Here is a 25,238-nt window from a genome sequence, read left to right as displayed (position 1 = left end):
GAATACCCCTGCACCAGAATTTTTTAAACTAAAATTTAAAGCTTGGAGAAAAACAGCTAATCCCAATGACTGGGATTTTTTGTTACATTTTATTTATTTTTATAAATGTATATGTTATATAACAAAAATAACATATTATATTATCCCAAATGAGGTAATAATTACCTCTGAAAACTTTTATTCTGAGAAACTCAAAGACATTTATAGTGACTCTTTGATATTGATAAATGTATAAAGTATAAGGAAGAAATGTCAACTATATATATATATGACCTTTTCAAAAGGGGGAAAAAAATGGGTTCTAAAGCTCAATTCAAATCGGGTAGATCCACCATCACTGGCAGAGTGGGAATTCAACCACAACTAAATAATTACATAATTAGTTCAGCAAAACCACCGAACACCCTCAAAAGAGCTGGTCATGGACCTGTCAGACGGGGCAGGGGCAGAATTCTAATAGCCTATCAACTTTTCATCTGAACAACAGTCCTCAGAATTAGGTCTTCAGACTTGACAATGAATGCATCATAACCCAAACCCACACTTCTTAGCCCACACAATCCTGGGACATCACCAAGCATGCTTTAAAAAAGACAGATGCTTTAAAGCCCGAGGAATAAAAACTAAGAGCCGCCTCGTTAGGTCGAGTTCCGCCTGACAGCACACTTTCTCAGACAGGCAGTCCTTGGTGTGTGTCAGGCCCTGGCTGGGGTGGTGGCAGCAGGGAACTTAAGACCCCTTTCTGCTTTATGACAGCTGTACTCATGCCTGGAACCATCTTCTGGCTCATCTAGCGAGCTGTGCCGCCTTGCTCACTGGCCCAACCTGTCTACCCAAAACCCACAAAGTCTGGGTGGAGGAGGGGAGGTTCTCATCCTGTTGGCCCCTCGGATCCTGGCTGGGGGGCAGCAGGGCACACCTGTAATGGAGCAGCTCCTTGGTGCCTCACCTCAGCCCTCAGGTGTGAGACAACTTGCCGCTCACTGTCGTTTTACTGGTGGTATATGCTCAGAGAAACTCCCATTGCCTGGGCCAACTAGCCTGCAAGGAAGTTTTCCAAATGCTAATCCAGATACTATCCAAGTTACCTCCGACTGAGGCAACAGGTCACACACTTTGTTCCACAGAACCTAACTGTTCCCAGCTATCGGACCCCAAGAGTCTTCTTTTCAAGAAACACACGTTGAGACTACTGTTCCAAAGACACAATCTGGAAACCCTGTCTGTCTGCCTTCTCCACATCTACTTTTGAGTGTTCATAGAAAATACAAGTTTTAGCACTCAAAATGAGGAAAAGCCACTTTTCTCAAAACCCAGGGGTAAGAGAAGGGCAGAGATGCTGGTGTGTTTGCTCTTATTCATGCCACCGGAACACAGTTGTTCAAAGTCCTATCACAGAGTGCAAGTCCACGCCCTCCTCCTCTCCACACAGAGCATTAGCAACATGGGGCTAGGCTGGGGCTTAATGTCAACCTCCCTCCTATCATTACCCAGTCTCTGGAAAGAAACAGCAGAGCAGCCTGGTGTCATCAGCTAGGAGAGATAAGAAGAGTTCAGTAAAACTAATAGAAAAATCTCTTCCTGGATCACTGAGAACTGGCCCTTTTACATCTGGCCTACACACCAACCCCAATGACTTATTCTTTATCTGGGGAGTGAAGTGGATGTCCTTGGTGTCAAAACACACTATAAGTGGTATTATTCAGTTGCTTTCTCCATGACAGAAATCCTCGCTAGTGGTAAGACAAGGTTGAGCTAAGTTCTCAGAGTCATATATTAGCATTCTCCACCATTACCATTTCTAGGCATTATAATATAATGGCAGTCTCTATCATTAAGACAGGGGTCTTCAAACTACGGCCCGCGGGCCACATGCGGCCCGCAGAGGAGTCTGATCCGGCCCGCCAGGTTTTTTTGGGCAGTGAGCGCAGCCGAGGTGTTACAGTAGGAATTAGTAGTTCATATAGTCCGGCCCTCCAGCTCTCTGAGGGACCGTGATCTGGCCCCCACTTTAAAAAGTTTGAGGACCCCTGCATTAAGAGAACTGTGAAATTTTCAAATAATTGTTATGAAGCAAAGATTACTGGCTGCATCTCACCTCTGGGTGACTCTAATTCTCCCCAAGTCTGTTCTCTCAGCCTTCCTCTGCAGCAGACACCATTAGCCAGGAACGTGGCTACTCAACAAGAAGCCACACCTGCCCACCTCTGCAGCAGCACGTACGGTCATGTGAGTAAGTTCTCCCCAGTGGAACATGAAAAGTGACACATGCCCCTTTCCTGGCCTTGGCCTTGGAACACTGGCAGCCAGAAAGCACGACTGAAGACCAGGAATGCCATGGGATACAGATGGTAGGACCACCCACTAGTACAGGACCCTGGTGACCACATGGACTAGATACCACTGACCCCAACACATGGGAGGGAAATAAATTTCTATCTTGTGTGAGACACTGGGGCCCTACAACAAACAGCAGCTTGGTCTAAACCTTAATGAATACGCCATTTCATTTTTTAAAAACATTTTGTGGATACATGTCCAAGTTTGCCAAACATCTCTACGTGGTATCAGATTTTATGTGACAATATCCTGGTTTTTTTTAATCTGTTATAAACATAAGGCCCTCTCAAAATAATATTAATAGTTTGCAATATGTAAAAGATAATTCTTGTAAAGTGTGTCTTGTACTCAGAGAGCTGAGGGCAGAGATAAGAAGTGGAGAAAGACACAGCGAGGTCAGAGGGAGGGGCAGGATGGCATGGGATCAGGGAAGGCCACAGACTTTGCGCCTGGTCACAAGGAGGTCCAAAGTCCAGCTCTGTTTGCGAGCTGGGACATCTAATCTGAGTGTCCCGTTTCCTCATCAATGAAAACGAGATTAGGGACATCCAAAAAGGATGCCTGGTTCTTGTCACCAGGGCCATTGAGTGTAAAGTAGATGGCAATTTGCTGGGGCTCTCATACGCCACAAGACTGTTTTTCAAATGGTGAGTTCTACATTTCTTACAACTGTAATGTCTAAAATTTCACAGACTTCAAGTCAAAGCTCCAAAGAAAGTTACCACTAAATAAGTAAATAACTGTGGCATTAATAATGAATAAATTATAGCATTTAGAAACTAGAATTGCTGCCCTGAAAAACTTAAGGTCAGACTAGAGTCCCCACAAACAACTTTATATATGCCACAAATGAAATTCACTTAAGATAATAGGAAATCTAATTAAACAAAATCAGATAATTTTCTACAGTCCTGAAGTATTTCCCAGAAGAGTAAAAAAATGAAATTCTTTGTGTGTGTGTATTTATGGAAAAGCAGTGAAGCAAGTCATAAAACTTATCCAGCTGTTCTGTCACTGTTCCCATTTTAATGTAATGGTTCATATCATATTAAATATTTTTCTTGAAATTTCCTTTGAACATCATTTTATGGTTTATAACATTAGTTTTACCTTCCCCCAAAAAACTACGAATTGCTAACATTATAGTGAAAAAGCAAGCTCCTTTTAATCGGAGGGCACTTCTTTCCTTGGCGAATAAAACATATGCAGACTATAACCACTTCCCTCAGCTCTCACGCTGAGCAGTGAATAAATAATGCAGACCATCACCTGACAACTTTCCATCAGGCAGGACCCACCCTCTAATACCAAAATGATAGGTTAGGCCTGTCCCAGAAATCACCACTCACCCAAGGCCAGCTCTGGGGGACAGGTAGGAAAGAGGGCTGATGACATTAATTTCGCTGCATAACCACAGGGGTGGCAAGATGTCAAGTGCTAAACTACTGTGTGCAGTTTTTTAAGAACTGATTTTGCATATGCTGTGCTTCAAGGAATACTTAACAATGCCTATGACTGGCTGGTTGTTTCAGAGCATCTTGCCAGAGGCCAACATGTAAACTGTGTTTCACCATGAGAAGCAAGTCCCAGACGGTGACTTTAAGGTCTTCCTATACCTAGCTCCCACTATCCCATGTGGGAGACAGTGGCGCACGCTAATGGCGCAGTAGGTCCAGGCCAGGCAGCAGACGGGCAGGGGTGCCGGCCCAGCTCCTCTGCAGCCCCTCTGCGTACCCTGCCCACTGCTCTGGTGTGAGCAGCATGCTACAGGCCTCACACTCTGCCTGGGTCTTACTCTGAAAACAGTTTAATTTGTTAAAATCCTACTTCTAATTATATTGCCCACATATTTTGGAAGCTAAGTTACTATCTGAAATTTAAAACAATGATGGTGTATTAGCTCTACAAAAAAACAGTTTTGCCAAAACCGGTTTGGCTCAGTGGATAGAGCGTCGGCCTGCGGACTGAAAGGTCCCAGGTTCAATTCTGGTCAAGGGCATGTACCTTGGTTTCGGGCACATCTCCCGTGGGGGGTGTGCAAGAGGCAGCTGATTGATGATTCTCTCCCATCAATGTTTCTGACTCTCTATCCCTCTCTCTTCCTCTCTGTGAAAAATCAATAAAATATATTTAATAAAAAAAAAAACAACCAGTTTTGATGAGGGGAGATAAGAGACCAACCGAAGGAATTGTATGCATGCATAACCAATGGAGGAAAAACTATGGAGAGGGAGGGCATGTTTGGGAGTTGGGGGGATGGGGATTGGTAAGGTATGTACATATGTAATATCTTAATAAAAAATTAAAAAAACAGTTTTGGAAACTAGCAAACTGATCTTCAGTAAGACAGTAACAGGCAAAATCCTTCTTAGCTTTTATGAATGAGTTCATGAGTTTCCCAAGAAACAACAAAACTGGTTGCAAAAGTAGACCTGTAATTGTCAATAATATATCAGAAGCATAAATACATAAGAAAGAGTTTAAACCATTTTTCATAGAACTTAGAGAAACAGAAATGTATAAACAGAATTACTTTCAAAATCAAGAAGAGCCTGAATGCACCGGCTTCCGACAAAATACTTACGAGATCTAGTGCGGAGCCTCCACCGAGATATTCCATTATTATCCACAACTTAGTATCCTACAAAAACAAAAAGGAGAGACATTACTTTTAAAATGAGCAAAACCAGGAAAAATCATCACAGGTATTTTTTGTTATTTTGAAACCGTAAAATTTTATAAATACACTAGAGGCCCAGTGCATTGATTTGTGCACCAGTGGGGTCCCTCAGCGGGGATCAGTGGACCTCCACACTGCGGCAGCCTGGCCTTACCCGCCAGCTTATCGGGCTCCAGCCACTGCCCGCGTTGATCCCGCACAGCACGAAGCAGTGCACGAAGCAGCAGGCGGCCAGGGAGAAGCCGGAGGCTGAGCTGAGCTGGGCACAGCACCCCTCCCGCTCATCCCAGCCCCGCTGAACCTGCCACCGCTGCTGCTTGTGCACGCAGGGGGATTGTCCACGGGAGAGGCTCGTACTGTCTCAGCTGCACTTGCCAGCCGTCAGCACAGCACCCCTCCCGCTCATCCCAGCCCCGCTGAACCTGCCACCGCTGCTGCTTGTGCACGCAGGGGGATTGTCCACGGGAGAGGCTCGTACTGTCTCAGCTGCACTTGCCAGCCGTCAGCCTGGCATCTGGCACGCATCTGGCAGCTCAGCATTGCTCCCATTGAGGGAGCACACTGACCATAACCAGGAAGCTCCTGCGTTGAGTGTCTGCCCCCTGGTGGTCAGTGCATGTCATAGCTACCTGCCAATTATCTGATTGTCTGGTCATTTAGGCTTTTATATAGAGAGAAGATATATGCCATCAAGGAAAATGTGCCCAGCAAGCTGTGGGCAAGAGGCCTCCTGTGTCAGAGGGACTGCTGTGTCTGGCCAGGCCCTATACCAGACCCTTCCAGACAGGTAACCAGACCTCCCCTAGACTAGCCATCTCTGAAGATGCAACAAGATGGGAACACAGGGGGCTCCACTCATAAACAACTCAGGCCATAACCCACAAGCATATTAAGGTTTGAGATCCAGTCCCCAAAGCCAGTTCAGTCCAGCAACAGCCACACAGTCTCCCCCCCCCCCCCCGGTGTCAGCCAGGTGCCCGGAGCACACAATCCTGGGAGGAGGTCACTTCCTTTTCTGTGTCCTGCAGCTGTGATGCAGGGACTGACCCTCATCCCTGTGAGTAAAGGGAAAGGCAATGCTCCAAAGGAGGGGTGGTGGGCTAGCCAGCTAGCCTGAGCTTCACAGAGGGCAGCCCATTTCTGACCCCCAGAAGCTACCGTGCTCCCTCAGGGAGTTCCAGGAAAGGAGGCCCGTGCTAAACGAAGTCTGTGTCTGTCCACCTAGCTCCCCCACCACCGGGGTGAGGTGCCATTTGTGATTCTGTCTTTTGCTTTTCTCTCTCATGCAGCTCCTATAAATTCCAGCGTTCTCTTTTGAATCATAAATCCCAAACTGCTTCTCCCTTGGAAGAAGCCAGCAGATATCTGCACTGTTCTTCCCGTATGGCGGTCAGGAAGACTCGTGCTTGGGAATGAGCCAGACCAGAATTGGGACTGTGACCCCTCCTTACAAGCTGAGGGGCCTGGGAAGGTATTTTCTCTCTAAGCTTCTGACCCATGCTCAGCTAAGTGCCAGGAACAGAACAACAGCTGGTGACACGAATAACCCATAACAGCACCGAGGGGAGGTAACCCTTCAGTGATACTGTGAGGGCTGATCCATCACAGTGCTAGTGGTGTTCTGGCCCACTGCCTGGGAGCCATGTCCATGGGTGTGCTTGTATCAGCAAGATTCATTGCTAACTCAGTGTTTTATGGTAGCTTTCGTGTGCAACAAAACAGGATAGAAAAACAAAACCTCTTCCAAGGCTCCTGTACCTTCAGGACGGTACTGTGCATTTGCCCTTCAGATCATCCCCAAGAAGGCCCCTCTGTTGAGTGCCATGGATTCCTGGTTCTAGTAACAGGACTCTGACTTCTCGACCATTTCACCTCACCAGTTCCCTGTCAGGAAAACCCTAACTGGCACCATATGCTGAACAGACTTTTACTTTAGACCTACTGGTCTGATTTCCCTTTTAGATTTACTTTTCTATGCGCCAGGGGACAGTGCCTGGCACCCTCGAGCTCAGGAAGGCTACCTGTGGTGCTCTGCAGCCAAGGAAGGGTCAATCACACCAACTGCACTCACTCAGGGAGGCACTTGTGTCTACTCTGCACTTGCAAAAAAAAAAAAAAAAAAAAAAAAGCCCTTCTAAAATTTAAAACAAACCCTGACATCTGAGGTCAATTCTATAATATCCTAAATAGACAGTCCACGTTTGACTGTATATGAAACACTTACAAGCTTTTAAATGACCTTGACTACTAATGTGGTGAAGACAATTTAAGTCTAGGTTAGAAAAGGCACAGAAAAAAGCTTAAATGATGAGTTTGGAATCCACCTTATACATACAAAGAGCTCCTCACTTAACAACCACTCAAGGGCATCTGCCTTGAACAGGCTCAATCACCTCCTGGTCCTAACTTAAAGAGAACTTCCTATCAAAAAGAGTGATCTCCAACCTTCTTCTCTGTTCACAAATAAGCCCAATGGCAGATCTCTCTAACACTTGCTACTAGAGAACATTGTGTTGCTCCTTCAGAGCATTCCGAAAGCATCCTGTCTGGTAGCTAGAAATAAACTATTCCAGGCAACGCCCAATACCATTTTTGATGACATAGGAAATTTAAATTGTTTTCCTCTAAGGCAGTGGTTCTCAATCTTAATGCCGCGACCCTTTAATACAGTTCCTCATGTTGTGGTGACCCCCAACCATAAAATTATTTTCGTTGCTACTTCATAACTGTAATTTTGTTTCTGTTAATTAATCGTAATGTAAATATCTGTATTTTCCGATGGTCGTAGGCGACCCTGCTAGCAGTTCTCAACCTTAGGCTCTACAACTGCTACTGTAGAGCCTAAGACCATCGGAAAACATAGATATTTACATTACGATTAATTAACAGAAGCAAAATTACAATTATGAAGTAGCAACAAAAGTAATTTTATGGTTGGGGGTCACCACAACATGAGGAACTGTATTAAAGGGTCGTGGCATTAGAAAGGATAAAAACCACTGCTCTCAGAGAACTTCTACTCATTCCTTTTTGTTGTTGTTGTTTTTTTGTTAAACAGGGCTGTTTGACCCAGCTCCCATCTCTTTTATTATTTTATGGGCATTAAGGGCAAGTTTACAAGAGCAAGATAAACTCTCAGCAGGTCTGTAATCTCTCCTCACTCACTCCCCACTGCGGGGAGCTGTGCAATAGGACACCCTGGGAACAGGCTTTGCTGACTCTGGAGATTCCAGTGTCACCACACTGCTTCCTGGAACAAGACACAAGTGACCACACCTTGTCTGCCATTCCAAAACTCCATCCTGGGTTAGCCTAGCAAGTAACTACCTAACTACCAAGGAAACAAAACAACACTTTAAAGTACTATTTCTTCCTTACAGAGATAAGTGACCCATTTCCAGTGTTGTCCTAATACCACAGAGGACATTAGAGCAATAGCAGGACAACTGGCTAAAAGGCTAAAGCCCCACCCTGTCATTGTAGGGACTCGCCTTTCTGGAGAGGAAGATGCAGTAAAAAGACCAGCCGGTTTCTATTTTCATCCAGCTGCTTCCTGGTACCAGACCTGCTGGGGTATGAATGCTATTATGTAAACATGAAGTCCACCAGATTCAAGGGCACTTAGGAAAACAGCAGTGGGTCCTTTTTTCAGGCCACAGCATTTTGAGTGCCTTAGCGTAGGTCCTATGACTAATGTGCTTTTGTACCCAATTCCATCAGCACCACTAACCCACTAATTGGGGAATAAAATGGAAATTGTATCGAGAAAGGCTCCACTGGCCACCGCCTCTGGCCTAGACTTGTTTTCTGACCTTACTGGGTGTGTCACTCATCTTGCCAGTCCCCACTCACTCCTGACTGAGATGCCACTGAGCAGCTTTTCCCAGGGGCGAGCACCGGGAGGCAGTAGTAAGCATGGTGAGCACCTGCCTTCACACAGGGAGCTTGTCTTCCAGAGCTGAAGACAACCTTCGACGCTGCTTGACTAACTATAACTCACAGGTGGGTGCCATGAGAGGGCATAGCAGGGACCTGGCAGCTCACATCAGTACCTGAATGATGGATGAGCTGGCCCCTGGGGTCAGGGGAGAAGTGGAGGGAGGGGACCAGGGGGAGAAATGCGGGTCAGCATCCAGGTGGCAGGAGTGAAGCTGCAAGGCAGGGAAGAGGCAGCATCAAAGACCTAATGGAAAGAGCACAAGGAAGGGCGAGTGGACAGTGACAGAGAAAGGCCAATCTTGTAGTAGCTGGGGGTAAACATGTCAGACTTTCTCCTAAGGCTGTGGTCGGCAAACTGCGGCTCTTTGGCCCCTTGAGTGTGGCTCTTCCACAAAATACCACGGCCTGGACAAGTCTATTTTGAAGAAGTGGCATTAGAAGAAGTTTAAAGAATTGGGCTCTCAAAAGAAATTTCAATCGTTGTACTGTGGATATTTGGCTCTGTTGACTAATGGAGTTTGCCAACCGCTGTAACCTAACGCACTGAAGGGTACCAAAGCAATGCTCGTTTGGCAAGCACTCAACGTGTGTGGAGAAGTAGCTGGAAATAGTTAAAGGCTCATGTACGGTCTGGGGAAAGGTGAAGGCGAAGGTGAGTGTGACATCGTCAGGAGAGGCTTGGGAAGCAGAAATGACAGGGCTGGTAGTGCGAAAGGAGATCAAAGCGACTCTGGCTTTCCTCACTTGAATGAACATCTGGCAGTGCCGTCTACTGACAGGAAGCCCAGAGGAAGAAGGTACAGGGTACAATTTGAGTGGTTTGACATAAAGGTGTCCACCAACACTATAGAGAATCAATCTCTTATCTTAAGAAACAACAACAAACTCCTGATTTTAAAATATCTGAGAGCTTCTACTAAATTCTGTCATGACTTCCAAACTCTGGCTTGGTGAATGAGTGCCCTTCCCAAGCATGTACTCTCTGTCTCCCCACCTCATTTCCACATGCTCTGCTCCGCGGCCCCAGAATGCACCCCAGTCCAACACCTGCAGGTTCTGCACAGGGGCTCTCTCTGCGAGGCTCCCTGCAAGTCCAGCTCACAGGGCAGCTCTCTGAGGATACTAACTCAAGGGTACCCATCTCCCTCCTTCATTCTCTACCCCCAAGCACTGTCCTCACCTTCCTCTCACCTCAGAGAGAGGGCTATCTCATACTCCGCCCAGGAATGTGTGCAGCTACACCAGGATCTCTCATCCTTGACACTGACATGTGGGCAACAATTCTCTCTGTGGGCACTGCCTGGTGCCTATAGAGGATAGCAGCATCCCTGCCTCTCTACTCACTAGGTCTCCAGTTCTGATGACCAAAGGTTCTCAGACATTACTGATGGCCTCGAAGAACCAAAATCACCCTCACTGAAAGCCACTGCACTGTATGATCAAGTGCTACTAGACCCAAAGCACTGACTAGTAATTCCCTCCTCATTCCAGTCCTGTCAGTTTTGCATACAGGAACGCTGAAACTTCCAGCTAGAAGACTATCACTTACTTACCAGGAAACACCCAAGCTTTGGATTCCTCAGCCCTAAAAAAAAAAAGTAATAATCTCCATGTTTCTAAACCTCCCAGTTCAATTGACAATAAAATGAGATAATGAATGTGAAATCACTCTGCAAAGTTCAAAGTTCTAAACACATGCAAAGTAGCATTAGCTTATCAACAACATCACCCATAAATGCCTTAAAATAACCTGCAGAAACTCAAACAGCCCAATTAACAACACCAAATAGTATTTATCTGGGTGGGAGTGTATAAGGAAAAGAAAATCTGGAACAATGATTCATACAGATTCTATACTGGGATTAAAGAAGAATTACTGCTCTCCCAGACTTGAGGCAAGAGTGTCAAAAGAATGGTCTGGTCAAAGACACACTTGGCCTGTTCTCAGTGACTCGAGGACCACGCTGTCCCTGCCCGGATGTGCAAGCACTGCCCCCGTAAACCTCACAAACGGTGACCTGTGAGGCACTCTAAGGGAAATAAATCAGAAGAGTTCTTAAAATAAGAATAATTTTCATCATAATAATTTCATTTTTAAAAAATTCCCTCAAACAACATAAATCATGAATGTTCCTATATGGGGAAAGAAATGGCTTATTTAATTAATTCAGGATTCACAATGTAAAAGGTACACAGAGGGAAGACCAGGGAAGACACTGAGAGAAGATGTCCACCTGCAAGCCAGGCCTGAGAGGAAACCAGCTGGGACTACCTCAGACTCCCAACCTCCAGGTTTGTGGGGAAATGAATTTCTGTTGTTTAAGCCATGCCATCGGTGGCAGAAAATGAGGACAGTCATCAACCCATAAATGGAAAATAATGGTATCTCAAGGAGTTCATCTTTCTCTTACTGTAAGGTTAAACCCTTTTATATATTGGAGGGCTGTGTTTATTTTATATGAACCCTTAATTCATTTCCTCTGTCCATTTTTTTACTGGGTTACAGGCCTTTGTTAAAAATGGGAGCTTCTAACATTAGCCTTCTGCAACATGATTTGTCTTTGGGTTTTGCTTTTGGTAGTTTTTGCTTGCAGAAATTAATTTAATGGCGACAAAGCATCAATAATGACGTCACTTATAGGCAATCTGAATTGTTGACAACTGCTTCCTAAGAAGCTGTGCTGGTGACTGAAAATGGGGGCTCCCTTTTCAGGGGAAAGAAGGCTTGACAGACAACAACAGATGACAGGAAGGTTAAAACAAGGTAAATAAGACAGGGTAAGTTTCCACACAGTTAACAAGATTTTTCGCACTGAAATTCTAAAATGAAGTTAAGTCCACTTTGCATCTACACTGCATCCAAATTCATTAGCCAAAATGAAAGGTTGAGCCCAAGAATCGTCTAAAGTACAGCAGGTTTTATTAAAATACAAGCGGCCCAGTGCACCGATGCGTGCTCACTGAAAGGACATTAATTATTATAGAATGCCTGGCGTGGCGCCACAGCTTGAAGGGAGTCTGCACAGTGAGCGGGGTCCCCCTGGCAGGTGGGATCCCCCTGGCAGGAGGGGTCCCTCAGCCTGGCCTGTAGGGATTGAGCCAAAACTGGCTCTCGGACATCCCCCGAGGGGTCCCAGAGTGCGAGAGGGCACTCTGCAAAGTTGCTGTCATACAGGGTGTGGAACGCAAATGCAAGTGTGTAGTAAACCAGATTCAGGAATCACGAGGCGCCACAAGGAATCAGGCTCCCTTCCTCTCTGGTTCCGGGATGCGTCACCTGAGAACCATGCATCACCCAAGAACCGCCACTGCCAATTCACTGCAGCTCAGCAGCTCCTGCGCTGAGCATCTGCCCCCTGGTGGTCAGTGTGCGTGATAGGTACCCGCTAGTCGGCCAGTCACTTAGCCTTCTGGGTGGATGGATGGATGGATGAATGGGGTAAGACTTCCTTAACAATATGGTTTTTAAAGCAAAGATACTTAAAACTTGTTTCCTGTTTCACTGATGCTACCATTTCTTAAGTAATTTAGATAGCTACTATGAACATAGTATATATCTAGACTCTGACTTTAAAAAACTTTTCATAATAGAAAAAGTGGACAAATATAATAACTACACGGGGTGCAACAAAAGAGATCCAAAATGCCATGGGTGTTCAGAGAGGCCCATCTGAACTGAATGAGGAGAAGGCTTAGATGAGACTCAAAGAGAAAAGTGGTATTTGAGCTGCAACTTGAAGAACTAAGGCAAAATAAACACTATTAAAATGTCCATACTACCCAAAGCAATCTACAGATTCAATGCAATCCCCATTAATATACCAATGGCATATTTCACAGACTTAGAAAGAACTCTCCAAAAATACATCTAGAATAAAAAATAAAAAAATAAAAACCCTTATAACCACAGCAATCCTGAGAAAAAAGAATAAAGTTGGAGGGGTCACGTTACCACATATCAAGCTATATTACCAAGCCATGGTTCTCAAAACTGCCTGGTACTGGAAAGAGAACAGAAAAGAGAACCCAGAAATGGACCCAAGCCATTATGCTCAATTAATATTTGAGAAAGGAGGCAAGAGAATACAATGGGGTAAAAAAAAAAGTTTCTTTAATAAATGGTGCTTGGAAATTTGAACAGATACATGCAAAAAAAATGAAACTAGACCACCAACTTACAACGTACACAAAAACAAACTCAAAATGGCTAAAGGACTTGAATGTAAGATGGAAAACCATAAAGATCTTATAAGATTCCATAGCCAGCAAAATAGCAAACATATGTCATAGCAATCTCTTTACAGACACAGCCCCTAAGGCCGTGGTCAGCAAACTGTGGCTTGCGAGCCACATGCGGCTCTTTGGCCCCTTCAGTGTGGCTCTTCCACAAAATGCCATGGCCTGGACGAGTCTAATTTGAAGAAGTGATATTAGAAGAAGTTTAAGTTTAAAAAATTGGGCTCTCAAAAAAAATTTCGTTGTACTATTGATATTTGGCTCTGTTGACTAATGAGTTTGCAGACCACTGGTCTATACAAATGGGGCTACATCAAAATAAATTTTCTGCACAGCAAAATAAACCATCAACAAAACAACAAGAAAGCCCACTGCATAGGAGAACATATTTGCCAATGTTATCTTCCATAAGGGTTTATTCTCCAAAATTCAATACAACTTAACAAAAGGAAGATTAATGATCCAATCAAAAAATGGTCAAAGGAACTAGACACTTTTCGAAAGAGGACATACAGAAGGCCCAGAGACATATGAAAACATGCTCAAAGTCACTAATCATTTGAAAGATGCAAATCAAAACAACAATGAGATACCATCTCACACCTATCATAATAGCTATCATCAACAAATCAACAAACGACATGTGCTGGTGAGGATGTGAAGAAAAAAAAACCCTCGTGCACTGCAGGTGGGAATGCAGACTGGTGCAGCCATTATGGAAGACAGTATGGAATTTCCTCAAAAATTTAAAAATGGAACTCCCATTTGGCCCAGTAATCCCATTCCTAGGACTATATATCCCAAGAAAACAGAAACACCAATCAGAAAGGATATATGCATCCCTATGTTCATAGCAGCACAATTTACAATAGCTAAAATTTGGAAACAGCCTATGTGCCCATCAGCAGATGAGTGGATTAAAAAACTGTGGTGCATCTACACAATGGAACACTACGCCACTATTAAAACGAAGGGTTTTTTGCAACAGCATGGCTGGAACTGGAGAGCATTATTGCTAAACGAAATAAGCCAATCAGAGAAAGATAAATATCACATGATCTCATTCATATGTGGGATATAACGATCAACATAACTTGATGAACAAGAATAGATCGATCTAGAGACAAATGGTAGGGGTGGGAGCATTAGAAAGCAACCAAAGGACTTATATGCTTGCATATTAGTATAACTAATGGATACAGACACTGGGACAGTGGGGGCTTACCCGGGCTGGGAAGGGATGAGGGGGTCAATTGGGGAAAAGGAGACATATATCAATATAAAACTTTAGACAAAATAATAGTAATAAAATTAAAAATAGGAAAAAGTACTAAGGCTGATTGGGGCAGGGTGACAGGGGTGTTTCTGGCAGATTCCTGGGGATGGTCAAGGAATAAACAAGTGATCCTGTTCAGCTAAGTAGGTGAGGATAATGCCAGTTGGTGGAGTTTCAGCTTAACTTAATAAGCAATGGGGAAATCAAAACTTTCAGACAGGAGGATAAGTAACCTACATGATAGATAGAATGAATGAGCAGGTCAGGGTGAGACCTGGAGACATTCTAGAAGTGGCACTGATGAGTGTTTCCGCTAGTTTGAGCCGCAGTAAGTGAGGACTCCAGGAATACAGATAGGAAGGTCAGAAAGAGGGCAAGTAGGTGGACAGGGGAGGGAAGCCGAGATGGCTCTTTGTACTTTTGCAATATTGATGGGGCAGTCTGGTAGACACACCAGAGCAACAGTTGAAAAATATGGTTTTGGAGTTTGGGAGAGAGGTTGGAACCAGCACAGCGATGGTAACTGATAGTGAAATGTAGTGTGTGGAGCCTATTGGGTTAGTATGAGGATGACTTTAAGCTGAAAACACCTATTTACTAGATGCAGAAAGAAGACCGCTAGGAGCTTCCCTTATCTGACTAAAGCAGCAATCTCTGGGAGGCGAGGCTGCCTAAACCCCCTCTTTGGGGTGGGCCTACTCTCAAGAGGAAGAACAGAATAAACCTACCATAAACACCCCTGGCCGGAAGGAGGAAGCAGGACCTTTCTATAGAGTGAGCAGCACAAATCTTATCAGCTGTAAAACCCCATTTGTCTTTCCTAAAGAAACACATTTGTTCTTCCCCTCCCTTTTCCTTAATTAGGATATAAGCCTCTATCATTATCAGTTAATGAATATGCTCACTTATAAACTTTTCTCCTGTTAATCTGGCTTTTGTCATTTTAATTTGCAGAACGCCCCCACTCCCCCCCTCCCCACCCTACCATCCCACCCCCCACCCCCGTCAAAAAGAGGGTAGAGGAAAAGTTGTTTTCCTTTCTTTTTTCTTTTTTTTTTTAATATATTTTATTGATTTTGTACAGAGAGAAAGGGAGAGAGATAGAGAGTTAGAAACATCGATGAGAGAGAGTCATCGATCAGCTGCCTCTTGCACACCCCCTACTGGGGATATGCCCGCAACCAAGGTACATGCCCTTGACCGGAATCAAACCCGGGACCCTTCAGTCCCCAAGCCGACGCTCTATCCATTGAGCCAAACCGGTTTCGGCAAGTTGTTTTCCTTTCTAACAAGTGATATACAGCAATATTTTTAAGTGAAGGGGTGCTCAGAATATACAAGTAGGTTTACAGTTGTATGTGAAACAGTTTATTCCTTATATTATTATTTATTTTTGTGTTATGTCTTTTTTTTCTATAAGAATAACTGTAAGCCTACTTTTGCCCACCACTGTATGCGAGTCGTCCCAGGTAAATAAAGGTCAGTCCCTATCACTTTACTAATCCTTACATAATAAGATGATCCCACAAGCACAGAACATTAAATCCCTTTGAGTCACTTTCCCCATTGGCTACCCTACTTCTCAAGTGCATCTTGAAAGTGTGTGTTATCTCAGCAACACAACTGAAGGCTGGGGCGGAATGACACAGCAGCTGTGGGTCTGTAACAGGCTCCAATAGAGAAGAAGGCCTTACGTTTAAGAAACAGAAAAATGGAATTTCTGTGGAAAATGATCTCTGTCAATACTGTCTGAAGAGGCTGCTGGAGTGAAAGAGCGAGGTGAGCACCGGCCTGACGCACAGGGCATGAACTGCAGCTCGGAAAGCCTGTGACTGGCCTGGCTGGAGCAGCAGAGGAGGACCACGCTGTGGGGTGCCTTTTGTGTGTTAGGCACAGTGCTGGGTGCCCAAGTACACACCTTATTTCCACTAGTGCTCAGCACATCCTGTGAGGCAGATGCAATAGGCCCAGGCCCTAGAAAAGGAGCCAGAAGAGTAAAGGAACTTGCAGATCCAAGAATGCAGCAGGTCCTGAAGCCTTCAGCCGGCCTCACCACCTTCTCATCCCATTAGCACACCCCTTCTCTGCTCAGCCCAAAGCAATCCTGAGGCACCCGGGTGGAAGGGGAATAATTCTGCACACCAAGGGTAAGTGCACTGATGAGGAAAGGGGTGGGGACAGGAGATCCCAGGCTTCCCTCTCTCTTCCCAGGCCCTGAGAGGGGGACAAAGGCAAGGAGAGTCTTCTGGAGTTGGAAACAACCCTGAAATGGGAGAAAAGCCACTATACGTAATTAAAAATAAGGTTGTACACTAAGACCTGAAACAGCATAAAGGGAAACAGAGTAACGGTAAATTACTGGATCAAATCCTTAGCTCAAACAAACAAACAAACAAAACAAAACAAAACATGATGTTGGAAACAACACATACACCAGAAACTACAGTAAAGAGCCAAAGGAAAACTGACAGCACTATGTATTCCTATTACCAAGCCGGAAAAAAAAAAAAATAAATGTTCATCCCAAAAGTTAGGAAGGAAGACAGAAGCCTAAGGAAAGGAACCAACCTAAGGAAAGTAAAGAAATAATAAAGATAAAGATACCTGTATAATTAGTAGAAAATAATAAGAATATACATTAATTTTTTAAAATAACAACCTCCAATGTCTGTAATCAAGAACAAAATGTCAAACACACTACTTTGCAACTATAGCCAAAAAAAAAAAAAAAGAAAAAAAAAAAAGAAGAATATTATTACAGAGGAAAAAAAATTTTAAATACAAACACTGCAATATTTTATGATAGTAAATTTGAAAATCCAGAATCAAACAGATAATTTCTTCTAATTAAAATTTACTCAGAAAGAAGAAAAACTATGGGTAAGAAAAGTAATCGAGACAAACGAACAGACAGCTAGAAGTTCAAATGATTTTGTCCTTGAATAAAACAGAATATTTTAGCAACTATCCTGACCCACAGGACTTTTCATGACATCACAACATAATACTTACACCTGGAAAAGGGCCAGGAGGCGGAGGTTCCTGCTAAGGCAGTGGTCGGCAAACTCATTAGTCGACAGCGCCAAATATCAACAGTATAAAGACTGAAATTTATTTTGAAAGCCAAATTTTTTCAACTTAAACTTCTTCTAACGCCACTTCTTCAAAATAGACTTGCCCAGGCCGTGGTATTTTGTGGAAGAGCCACACTCAAGGGGCCAAAGAACCGCATGTGACTCACGAGGTGCAGTTTGCCGACCACTGTGCTAAGGAATGGACAAAACTCCCAGGAAGAGGGAGGGTACTATGGCAACCAGTGCTTTTTTCTATGTGCAGGGGCACAGTGCTGCCTGGGCACCAAGAGGGTTATTTCTAGAGAAGAAAAGGTGCTTTTGGAAATGAACTTTATGTGTGAGAGTCTCTGGACAGGTAACATTTTTTCATCTGATTTTCTAATACCGCCTGCCCCCACCCCCCACCCCCCAACTCTCAGGATTTGCTCAGCACAGCTCAGCTTGGTCTGCAGTATTTTCAGGCCTGAACTTGCCTTGGTATCTGTACTCCTTAACAACCAGTCAGCCTTGGTTTGACAGAAACTTGAAAGGACAGGGAGAGGTCAACTCTCACTTTCTTGCAGGAGAAATGCTGTCCTCCCAGGCCATCTTCCATCCCCTCTGACCACCAGGGGCCACTCAGCTGTAACCAGTGTTGGGTGGCAACATTCACTGAAGGAGGGGAGGGCCGAGACCTCCACAGGACTAGGGAGGACCACATTCTCCTTCACAATGGGGGGCCCCAGAATTTCTAGTGTCTTTCTGCTGGTCAAGGAGGTGGGGTCCCCACCACCATTTTGCATTCATGCAATGCAGTGCCACCTCACAAGTTATTAAATACCTTATATATATATATTTTTTTTTTTTCAGAGAGAAAGTGAGAGGGTGAGATAGAAACATCAATGATGAGAGGGAATCACTAATTAGCTGCTTCCTGCACGTCCCCTACTGGGGATGGCGCCCACAACCCAGGCATGTGCCCTGACCAGGAATTGAACCATGACCTTCTGGTTCATGCATCGAAACTTAACCACTTGAGCTACAACCAGCTGGACTGTCTTAACATTTTACAAATTAAGATATCTAGTCAATGGGAAGAAAGGAGAGCAACTGGGACTCAAATTCAGATATTGTGACACTGAGTCAGAAGTCTAAGCCAGAATCACAATAAAAAAAATCATGACTTCTAAGCAATTTCTAAAGAATTTCAGTGAGCAAAATACATTCTGATGTAACTATTCTTAACATTTAACTGTTTCAGGAATCAAGGAACTCTAATCTGCTAAAAGGTGCAGCAATTTACAAAATGTATGCTATAATTTGAGGGATTCACACACAGCCCTCCACCATGCCCCGTTTAAGAATTATTGCCCTAATGTCCTTTAATAAATTGGAGAAAACACTGGGCATTCCCTATAAAGCTCTTCTTGGGGCATAAGTCACAGGATTATCTCTTCTGGTAGAGACGACCTTGTACTGTGTGCTTACGTGTTCATGGATTTCAGTAAGTAACTCTCCCCAGTGGGTACAGATGTCCCTCGCTTCCATCAGCATAGATTTGACACAACAAGCAATAAATCTATTAATGGGGAGTTTCTGTGCTGAATGCTGGTAGACATTAAGATGAATAAAATCACTGCTAAACTTAAGGACGCTTACAAGGTTATCCAGGAAATCAACTCACATATCATCTAAATCTGAGGGTACAGAAGTGACAAAGAGAAGCATAAAAAAATTGCCCTGGGATGTAAAAGAAGGCTTTTTCTTTCCTCCCTTGTATCTATCCTCAATAGAGAGCAAACACCAGTAAATGATTACAAATCTCCAAATTGAGCAAGTTCTATGCCATCCTACAAGTTAACAATATGCTATTTCTGCAAAAGTGAAACATTTACCCTCTGATAGGTGATCTCAATGGTTCTTATGCAACATGTCAGAAATATCTACCACAAAAACAGTAAAACCAATGTGATTATTGAGGATTTAGCATTAATTCTTTGATAAAGACACAGCCCAAAGAGATCAGATAAGTCCAAGTCAGAGGGTGAGTGTTGTGAGAAAGAATAAAGACTTCATTGTATTTTACGGATTTTTAAAGAGGTGTCTTTAATATTAACAATTTATGGAATTGGTAGATTCACCAAAAACATATGATGTGTTTCAAATGCATGGGTGGCAAATTCATATTTACACTATGACTGCCTTGGTCTAAAGGCGAACAGCTTCCAAAGGGAGTTTTCAATATGCGTGTCTGCTCAATGTTGGACTGGACTGAGGAAATGTTTCTGCTACTTGAAACCTCTGCTTCTCTTCCTAATGTTTTATTTTCTATTGGGTCGGCAGCTAAGTAATTGCGGGTTTCACACATATATGGCTTCAGTTGAATTTTTAGGTTTGCAGACGTAGTACAAATGTAAAACACATTTTGTTATTTGATAGTTGGCTATTCAGCTGTTAATCAGTAAAAAAAGTTTTTTGATCTGTTTTGTAGTTTTCGTTTGGCGTTCGTTGAAAAATGGAAAATCAAAAGGAACATTTTCGTCATATTTTGCTTTTTTATTTCCGCAAAGGGAAAAACGCATCGCAAGCTCATAAAAAGTTATGTGCTGTTTATGGTGACGAAGCCTTAAAAGAACGGCAGTGTCAAAATTGGTTTGCCAAATTTCGTTCTGGTGATTTTTCACTCAAAGATGAAAAACACTCTGGTCGTCCAGTTGAAGTTGATGACGCCCTAATCAAAGCAATAATCAATTCGGACTGTTACAGTACAACACATGAGATTGCAGAGAAGCTTCATGTATCACATACATGCATTGAAAATCACTTAAAACAACTTGGCTATGTTCAAAAACTCGATACATGGGTTCCTCACGAACTGAAAGAATCACAGTTAACGCAACGCATTAGCAGCTGCGATTTGCTAAAGAAACGTAATGAAAATGATCCATTTTTAAAATGACTGATAACTGGCGATGAAAAATGGGTTGTTTACAACAATATCAAGCGGAAAAGATTGTGGAGCAGGCCAGGTGAACCAACTCAAACAACATCAAAAGCTGATATTCATCAAAAGAAGGTTTTGTTATCAGTTTGGTGGGATTACAAAGGAATTGTCTACTTTGAACTCTTACCACCCAACCGAACGATCAATTCTGATGTCTACATTGAACAACTAACGAAATTAAACAATGCAGTTGAAGAAAAGCGGCCCGAATTGACAAATCGAAAAGGTGTTGTATTCCATCATGACAATGCAAGGCCACACACATCTTTGGTCACTGGGCAAAAATTAATGGAGCTTGGTTGGGATGTTTTGCCACATCCACCATATAGTCCTGACCTTGCACCATCTGATTACTTTTTGTTTCGATCTTTACAAAACTCCTTGAATGGTAAAAATTTCAATAATGATGACGATGTCAAATCGTACCTGATTCAGTTTTTTGCTAATAAAAACCAGAAGTTTTTTGAACGTGGGATTATGATGCTGCCTGAAAGATGGCAAAAGGTCATTGATCAAAATGGGCAATACATTACAGAATAAAGTTATTTAGTTCCATGAAAAAATTCTTTGATTTTAAGAAATACGCAATTACTTAGTTGCCGACCCAATACAAGTCTCACATTCTTCCTGTGGCTACTTCCTTATGTTTTATTTTCTGCACAGGTGTATTTACAGTGGACAATTAGATACATGCACATGTTCTCAATTTATAATCAGACATGCAAACTCCAGGTGCCCAGGACCCACCGCCTGGCAAACCATGGTCAGTCAGCAGTGGTCATGATAACATGTTACTGGCAGGCACAATTCAATAAGGGGCTTGGCTCCCCAGTCCATTGTTCTTATTTTGAAGAAAATGTCATTATTTACCCAAAGACCCAAATGTCACGCTTGCTGCATCAACTACCGGAAAGGAGAAAGTTCACTTCCCTCACTAGGAATCAGTCTTCTCTAATTACATACCACGCAGCCCCTCATTACATAACCTAAGTAAGATGTGTGACATCATATATTATACCATTTTTAAAAAAAAAACTTACTCAGAAATACAGAAGTTTTAGGGAGGGGAAGCCTTGGCTTAATTAGCTATCAGCTGTGCTTAGCTACTCCAAACAGAGGTTTAAATATGCAGAACATGAATGATGAGACAAAGAGAACTAGAAATACAATAAATGCTTCCTTTAAACTATAGGTATCAGCCAGAAATAGAGCTGGGTTTCTTTTTGATGAAGTAAAATATTTAGCCTATTGAAATTTTAATTCATTCAACTTTTGGGGTAGAAAAACATACACTGGAGCTGCCAAATGTCTTCAGGGACTTTCAATTACACTGGGACAGTGTGTTCGGGAGAGAGAAAGGAATCCACAGTCCCCATCCTCGGAAACATTTCAAAGCAGACCTTTTATATTATCGTTGGCACTGGGCCTACAATTTTTTTCCCATGACTGATTGCAAAATAAAATGTATTCCCTTATGATTTCAAAGTAAGGTTTGCTTGCAGACTTGTTTAGTCCACCCCCCCAAAAAAAGTTAAGTGGTTCTGCTTTGATCCCGGCACCCTGGAGTCTGACACCAGGGATGTCATGTATCTTTTCTGTTTGTCCCAGTAACGTAAGGACAGTGACTTGCGCAGTAAAAACCACTCCCCAAGAAAACAGATGTGCTTCTCCCACTCCCAGCGGTTGCAACTGGCTGAGGCCAGTGCGGAATGCAGCAGAGGACTTCCAAAGCAGAGGAGGCCTGGGAGAGGGCTGCCATTGTGTGAGTGCGTGTGGAAGAGGGGAGTTCTGCTGCTCTAACCAAGGGCCCAGATGAGCACCCGTTAATACAGGGAAATGACTGCGAGCTGAGGCACCGGAAGCACCGCAGACATCCTCTCCCAAATCTGGAATCAACCAGTATGAGCTCCAAACCTTGACAAGCGCTAGAGAACATTGTTAAAATCCTAACTTAAGCCACAAGGATAAGCTTCTGTTTACTGCTCAGAAAAAGGAAATTCTCATGGAGAAAAGAAGTCACCGCCATGTCAGACGGAAGGCACGAGGCTGCTGTGCACGGGAAAAGCCATCCGCCGACTGCTGCAGGACAGCGACAGGCTGCCGCTGCCGGTTCTCTGTGCGACCAGAAACCCAGGACTAAAACCAGTCAGCATCTGTCAGCCGGGCTCTGCCGTGGGCCAGCACCAGTGGATCCTCTGAGTGCAGACAAACAATTTGGTCCTTCTTAAAGAATGCTGTGCCTCCCCCTCCACAAAATAAAAACCCACTTCTTAAACAGCTGGGAAATTACTGCTCAAAGGAGGTTTCAAAGAGCTATGCATGTGATCATGTTATTAAAATGTACATAAATTTCTTCTTTTCAGAGACTCTACTTACTATATTCATGTCCTTAAGAAGAATCATAAACCCAAACCCATTTTCTTTAGAGCAGAGTAGATTAATTAAGATAATACATAGTGAAAATAGAAATAAGAAGCATGGCAACTAGACAGTTATTTGGAAGTAACACTGAAATAAAAATAAGCCAAAAACCTGAGAAAACAACCCAAAGGAATCACAAAACAGATGATAAAATGGACAAATCATATCATTTCCTGGCACGCATTCCACTCTCCAAGTTTTAAGACACTTAAGGGTCTAACAATCTTAGTCGAGCATTTCTAGAGGCAACAAGTATATTCCAGATTCCTCCCAACTCCACCAGACAGATTCTGGCACAGGCCCAAGAAGCGAGCAAGCCCCACATGAAAGCATTCCTGATCTACCAGGCTGCTCCTCGCCATCTCTTGGGCCCACAGCACTCTTCCTCAGAACACCCAGGCTGCTTCCTGCCTTCGTTCTTGGGTGTAGTAGGCTCAGAGCCATCTCCCCGGGAGACCACCCAACCACTGCAGCCCGTCCCCTCAGCACCTGCTGGGTCAGATCCCCCATGTGTTCTGTGCATTGGTTTGCAGTCTCCCACCTTGAGTACCATCAGGAAAATTCTTTTTGTATTATTTCTATCGTGTTAAATATTTTATGTCCACTTATTTTACTTTCCATGCCACAAAAACAGCAAAGATGCCCCACAAGTGAGAGGCTGAAAGCTAATTTCCCAGTCTCTCATTGTTCACTTCAAATTATGGGCTATGGTATTTGAACCACTGAATTGAGTGCTCCACAGATACAGGTGGGGGTCCTGCTGGCTAGCTCACAGAGGCAGCTCTACGCACACACCCAGCAGGCCCCTGCTGGCCTTTGCCTAAAGCCTTGCTAACCCTGGCTCCGCCTTGCCTGGTGGTATGTCCTCCATTTGAAGGAAAGGCCAGGAGGAGGCTTCTTCCTCCCATCCCGAGAGATGAGGTGAGTGGGTGACAAGATGTACAGAAAAACAGGTACTGTGATGGGCCCAAGGACAGGTGCTGAACCTGGGCCATCCTGACTTCTCCTAAAGTCATCTCCATCCCTCAGTTACAGCAGCAAGAGCAATCAAGGGAAGCAAGCTGTGCAGAGGCGGAAGGGCCAGAGTGGTAGGTGGTGTATCAGAGCCTGTGAGGCCACAGCACCTGTGCCAACAACGTGACTCTACTTACTATATTCGTGTCCTTAAAAAGGCGTATCGCCGAAACCAGTTTGGGCTCAGTGGATAAGAATGTTGGACTGCGGGCTGAAAGGTCCCAGGTTCGATTCCGGTCAAGGGCACGTACCTTGGTTGCGGGCACATCCCCAGTAGGGTGTGTGCAAGAGGAAGCTGGTCAATGTATCTCTCTCATCGACATTTCTATTAGGTCTAGTAATAATTAATGTCGTTTTCTAATACTTTTTTTTAAATTGAATTTATTTAAACAATACAACAAAATTTAATCAACAATATAGTTGTCGTTGTTTTCTACTACTTGTGCCCAACGCTCAGGAAGCATTTTAATCCCTCTGTTGTAAAATTCTTGTGATTTTGATGCAAAAAATTCGGTCAATGCATTTTTGAGGCATTCTTCATTATTAAATTTTTTTCCAAGAAGAAAGTTTTGCAAAGAACGAAACAAATGGTAATCGGAAGGGGCAATATCAGAATATGCAGGTTGAGGGAGAACTTCCCATTCCAACTGGCGCAGTTTTTCAGCAGTGATTCTTGCAGTATGCGGTCATGCGTTATCGTGGTGAAGAATTACGCGCTTCCGATTAATCAGCGCGGGTTCTTTTTCTCTTAAAGCTTGGGCTAACCTTTCCAATCGGGCACTATACACTGCACTTGTAATGGTTTGGTTAGATGGTAAAAGTTCATAATGAAGAATTCCTTAAAAATTCCACCAAACACACAACATCACTTTTTTTGCATGCAAGTCAGGTTTTGGCGTGGGCTGCGGAGCCTCATTTTTGTCCAACCATTGAGGCTGCCTTTTCAAATTAACATACAGCACCCATTCTTCATCTCCGGTAACAATTTGCTCTAAAAACGGCAAACGGTTTTGACGAGAGAGGAGTGAACTGCAAATTGTGACTCTTTGATTACGGTTGTTGTCGGTCAACTCATGAGGAACCCATTTTCCAAACTTTTGGACTTTGCCAAGTGCACGCAATTGATTGGAAATTGTTTTTTGTGAACAATTTAAAGTTGTCGCAAGCTCTTGTTGGGTAATTTGAGGATTTTGCACCAAAAGAGCTTGAAGAGCTTCTTGATCAAAATTGGATACATGGCCTCGACCACTCTTGTCATCTAACGAAAAATTTCCC

The 25,238-nt window shown here is 43.6% G+C and overlaps 1 protein-coding gene across 1 annotated transcript in view; it reads right to left on the bottom strand.

Annotated features, from left to right (window-relative positions):
- Positions 1-25,238, bottom strand: part of STK24 (serine/threonine kinase 24) — a 107,648-nt gene that overhangs the window by 22,747 nt on the left and 59,663 nt on the right. Inside the window, exon 3 of the mRNA XM_084880264.1 lies at positions 4,925-4,981. Within this exon, the coding sequence (XP_084736390.1) occupies positions 4,925-4,981 (57 nt within the window). The remainder of the gene's footprint in view (positions 1-4,924; positions 4,982-25,238) is intronic.

Source organism: Pipistrellus hanaki, assembly GCF_964339955.1.
Source record: "Pipistrellus hanaki genome assembly, chromosome: 3".
NCBI lineage: Eukaryota > Metazoa > Chordata > Mammalia > Chiroptera > Vespertilionidae > Pipistrellus > Pipistrellus hanaki.
This window is presented reverse-complemented; position numbering and strand designations above follow the sequence as displayed.